General features: G+C 38.2%; 1 protein-coding gene across 1 annotated transcript; it reads left to right on the top strand.

Annotated features, from left to right (window-relative positions):
* Window positions 1–1302: 1302 nt before the first annotated feature.
* On the top strand, window positions 1303–1683 carry ATP5F1E (ATP synthase F1 subunit epsilon). The gene has a single exon (XM_007453014.1). The coding sequence runs from the start codon at window positions 1367–1369 to the stop codon at window positions 1520–1522; it is 156 nt and encodes a 51-aa protein (XP_007453076.1). The 5' UTR covers window positions 1303–1366; the 3' UTR covers window positions 1523–1683.
* The last annotated feature ends 2664 nt before the right edge of the window (window positions 1684–4347 follow it).

The following is a 4347-nucleotide window of genomic DNA, read 5'->3' as shown; positions in this document are numbered from 1 at the left end:
TTTGTCTTTTTAATATTCTTAATAGTGTCTTTTAATGAATGGAAGTTCTTAACTTTAATGTAGTTCAATTTATCAATCATTTATCTTATGGTTAGTATTTTTCTGTCTTGTTTAAGAAATCCTTGCTTTCTGGGATTTTGATTTTTGCTTTTATTGAATCTATAAATCAATTTAAGAGGAATTGACTATCTTAAATTATTGATATCATTTGTGATCATGGACTGTCTCTCCATTTTTTTTTTTTTTTGACGGTACACGGGCCTCTCACTGTTATGGCCTCTCCCGTTGCGGAGCACAGGCTCCGGACGCGCAGGCTCAGCGGCCATGGCTTACGGGCCCAGCCGCTCCGCAGCATGTGGGATCTTCCCGGACCGGGGCACGAATCCGTGTCCCCTGCATCGGCAGGCGGACTCCCAACCACTGCGCCACCAGGGAAGCCCCTCCATTTATTCTTTAATGTATATAAACAAAGTTTTATAATTTTCCCTATAAAATCTTGCATTTTTTAAATATTTATTGCTAGGTACTTCATATTTTGGGGTGCTATTAATAGTAAATGCTATATTTACTAAGAATTTAATTTTCTAATGATTGCTAGTATTAAAAGTATAATTTTTTTATATATTGACTATACCTACCAATGTTGCTAAAATTTCTCATTTATCTTAATAATTTATTTGAAGATTTAAAATTTTTTCTACCTGTACAGTCCTATCTGGGAATAATGATATTTTTGTTTCTTCCTTACCAATTTGATTCCTTTTAATTCTTTTATTTACCTTACTATACTGGCTACGATCTCCAGTATTATCTTGAATAGGAGACATACTTGTCTAGTTAATGATATTAGAGAAAAAGTATTCAGTGGTATGATGTTTGATTAAGGGTTGGGTTTTTCTTTTTTTTTTTTTTTTTAAAATCCACTACCATTTAAAGATTTTTAATTTTTTAAATTTTATCTTTATTTATTTATTTGTGCTGTGTTGGGTCTTCGTTTCTGTGCGAGGGCTTTCTCTAGTTGTGGCAAGTGGGGGCCACTCTTCATCGCGGTGCGCGGGCCTCTCACTATCGCGGCCTCTCCCGTTGCGGAGCACAGGCTCCAGATGCGCAGGCTCAGCAGTTGTGGCTCACGGGCCCAGCTGCTCCGTGGCATGTGGGATCTTCCCAGACCAGGGCTCGAACCCATGTCCCCTGCATCGGCAGGCGGACTCTCAACCACTGCGCCACCAGGGAAGCCCCAAGGGTTGGGTTTTTCTTAATGATACCCTTTGTCGGGTTAAGAAAGTTCTCTTTAGCCGGCCCGCACGCTGAGCCGACCTTGACGGGTCCTCGCGATTCGGCCCGACGCGCCCCCTCTCGCGACATCATGGTGGCGTACTGGCGACAAGCTGGACTCAGCTACATCCGATACTCCCAGATCTGTGCAAAAGCAGTGAGGGATGCACTGAAGGCGGAATTCAAAGCAAACACCGAGAAGACTTCTGGCAGCAGCATAAAAATTGTGAAAGTGAAAAAGGAATAATCTACCCTGACTACAGCTTGAAATGCTGCATGTTCATGGTGAAGATGTGTGGGCACGTGTTATGGCAGATTGAAAACGATCCCTCTTCGTGGGGAAAAAAAAAAACAACCTGTCTTGTTCATAGATTGACAATGCCAATAAATTAAAGTACAGTTCAAAAAAAAAAAATTTTCTCTTTTATTCCTAGTTTGCTAAGAGCTTTTATTAAGAATTAATGCTGAGTTTATAAACTGTTTTTTCTATAGCCATTGAGATAATGAAGTAATTTAGAACTTCCATCTGTTAATGTGAGAATTTCATTGATTAATTTTTCTAATGTTAAACCTATCTTGCGTTCCTGGGATAAATCCAGCTTGTTCATGATTTGTTATCCTTTCTAAATATTATAGATTCAGTTTGATAAAATTTTGTTTATGTTTTTGTATCTATGTTTATGAGTGAGGTTGCACTGTGAGTTTTCTTTTTGTATTATCGTTGTCAGGCTTTAATATCAAGGTCTGGCTTGCCAGTGTTAGCCAACCTTTTTTTCATTATTGCCTCCATAATGACACTTTTTAAAGTTTCTTTTGTTTTGTTTGTTTGTTTAACTTATTTTATTTTTGACTGTGTTGGGTTTTGGTTTCTGTGCTTGGGCTTTTCTCTAGTTGTGGCGAGCGGGGGCTACTCTTCGTTGCAGTGCACAGGCTTCTCATTGCAGTGGCTTCTCTTGTTGCGAAGCACGGGCTCTAGGTGCACAGGCTCAGTAGTTGTGGTGCATGGGCTTAGTTACTCCACGGCATGTGGGATCTTCCCAGACCAGGGCTCGAACCTGGGTCCCCTGCATTGGCAGGCAGATTCTTAATCACTACGCCACCAGGGAAACCCAATAATGACACTTCTTAGATAATTTTTTTCTGTCACTCTCCCATGAAATTTTAATGGCACTGATATAAAGTAATTCTATTTTTGTACTGTAGGCATCTGCACTTTGTACTTGAAAGGGTAAGATTCCCCCCTGCCTAGAAATCAGTTTGCACTCCCTTGGGGGCAATATTGTCTCATTGAGAATGCATGGTCTCGCCTCATAAAATGGATTGGACTGTGCTCCCTCTTTTTTTCACGTGGTTATTCTTTAAAATTTAAATGACATTTTTATTCATGAAGCTGATTGATGTAATTTTCATTCACCTCTTAATATTTACTTAGGAGAAATTTGAACAAACTCACCAGCCTCTGCAAAGGGAACATCATAAACATCAAGAACTTGTGCATCAGTCGAAAAAAAGTCTGAGTGAGGTAAGAAAAAATTACAGTCTTTTACTTAATAACAGTAGCTAGTTACAGGTTAGCTTTTACCTTGGAAGTATTTTGTTTGAATATATTAAAATATACAAATCCAAGCTAAAAGATATCAGTTGTACATAAGAGTATTATAAACACGTCACAAAAATTTGGGAAGAAGAAAAAAGTCAATCACCCATTTAACACAATAGCTGATTTTTACTGAATGTATCAAAACTTAAACAATCGATGTGTGTTATGTCCTTTGAAAAATCACCTTGGGACAGTACACACTTCTTCCCAAATACGTTTGGAGCTTCTTTTGGGGGGGAGTCCTTTAGACTGTATAGCACATTATTTTACATATAATTAATTCTGTTTGTGGGAATTATTTTTTGACCTGGGGAAATGTTATTAAGAGCTACATCCAAAAGGCCATATATGACAAGCCCACAGCCAACATCATCCTCAATGGTGAAAAACTGAAAGCATTTCCACTAAGATCAGGAACAAGACAAGGTTGCCCACTCTCACCACTTATTCAACATAGCTTTGGAAGTTTTAGCCACAGCAATCAGAGAAGAAAAGGAAATAAAAGGAATCCAAATCGGAAAAGAAGAAGTAAAGCTGTCACTGTTTGCAGATGACATGATACTATACATAGAGAATCCTAAAGATGCTACCAGAAAACTACTAGAGCTAATCAATGAATTTGGTAAAGTAGCAGGATACAAAATTAATGCACAGAAATCTCTGGCATTCCTATATACTAATGATGAAAAATCTGAAAGTGAAATCAAGAAAACACTCCCATTTACCATTGCAACAAAAAGAATAAAATATCTAGGAATAAACCTACCTAAGGAGACAAAAGACCTGTATGCAGAAAATTATAAGACACTGATGAAAGAAATTAAAGATGATACAAACAGATGGAGAGATATACCATGTTCTTGGATTGGAAGAATCAACATTGTGAAAATGACTCTACTTCCCAAAGCAATCTATAGATTCAATGCAATCCCTATCAAACTCAAACTACCACTGGCATTTTTCACAGAACTAGAACAAAAAATTTCACAATTTGTATGGAAACACAAAAGACCCCGAATAGCAATCTTGAGCACGAAAAACGGAGCTGGAGGAATCAGGCCCCCTGACTTCAGACTATACTACAAAGCTACAGTAATGAAGACAGTATGGTACTGGCACAAAAAGGGAAAGATAGATCAATGGAACAGGATAGAAAGCCCAGAGATAAACCCACGCACATATGGACAGCTTCTCTTTGATAAAGGTGGCAGGAATGTACAGTGGAGAAAGGACAGCCTCTTCAATAAGTGGTGCTGGGAAAACTGGACAAGTACATGTAAAAGTATGAGATTAGATCACTCCCTAACACCATACACAAAAATAAGCTCAAAATGGATTAAAGACCTAAATGTAAGGCCAGAAACTATCAAACTCTTCGCAGAAAACATAGGCAGACACTCTATGACATAAATCACAGCAAGATGCTTTCTGACCCACCTCCTAGAGAAATGGAAATAAAACCAAAAATAAAC

The sequence above is a fragment of the Lipotes vexillifer genome, unplaced genomic scaffold (genome assembly GCF_000442215.2).
Source record: "Lipotes vexillifer unplaced genomic scaffold, Lipotes_vexillifer_v1.1 scaffold683, whole genome shotgun sequence".
Taxonomy (NCBI): domain Eukaryota; kingdom Metazoa; phylum Chordata; class Mammalia; order Artiodactyla; family Lipotidae; genus Lipotes; species Lipotes vexillifer.
Note: the sequence above shows the minus strand (reverse complement) of the source record. Positions and strands in the feature narration are given on the sequence as shown.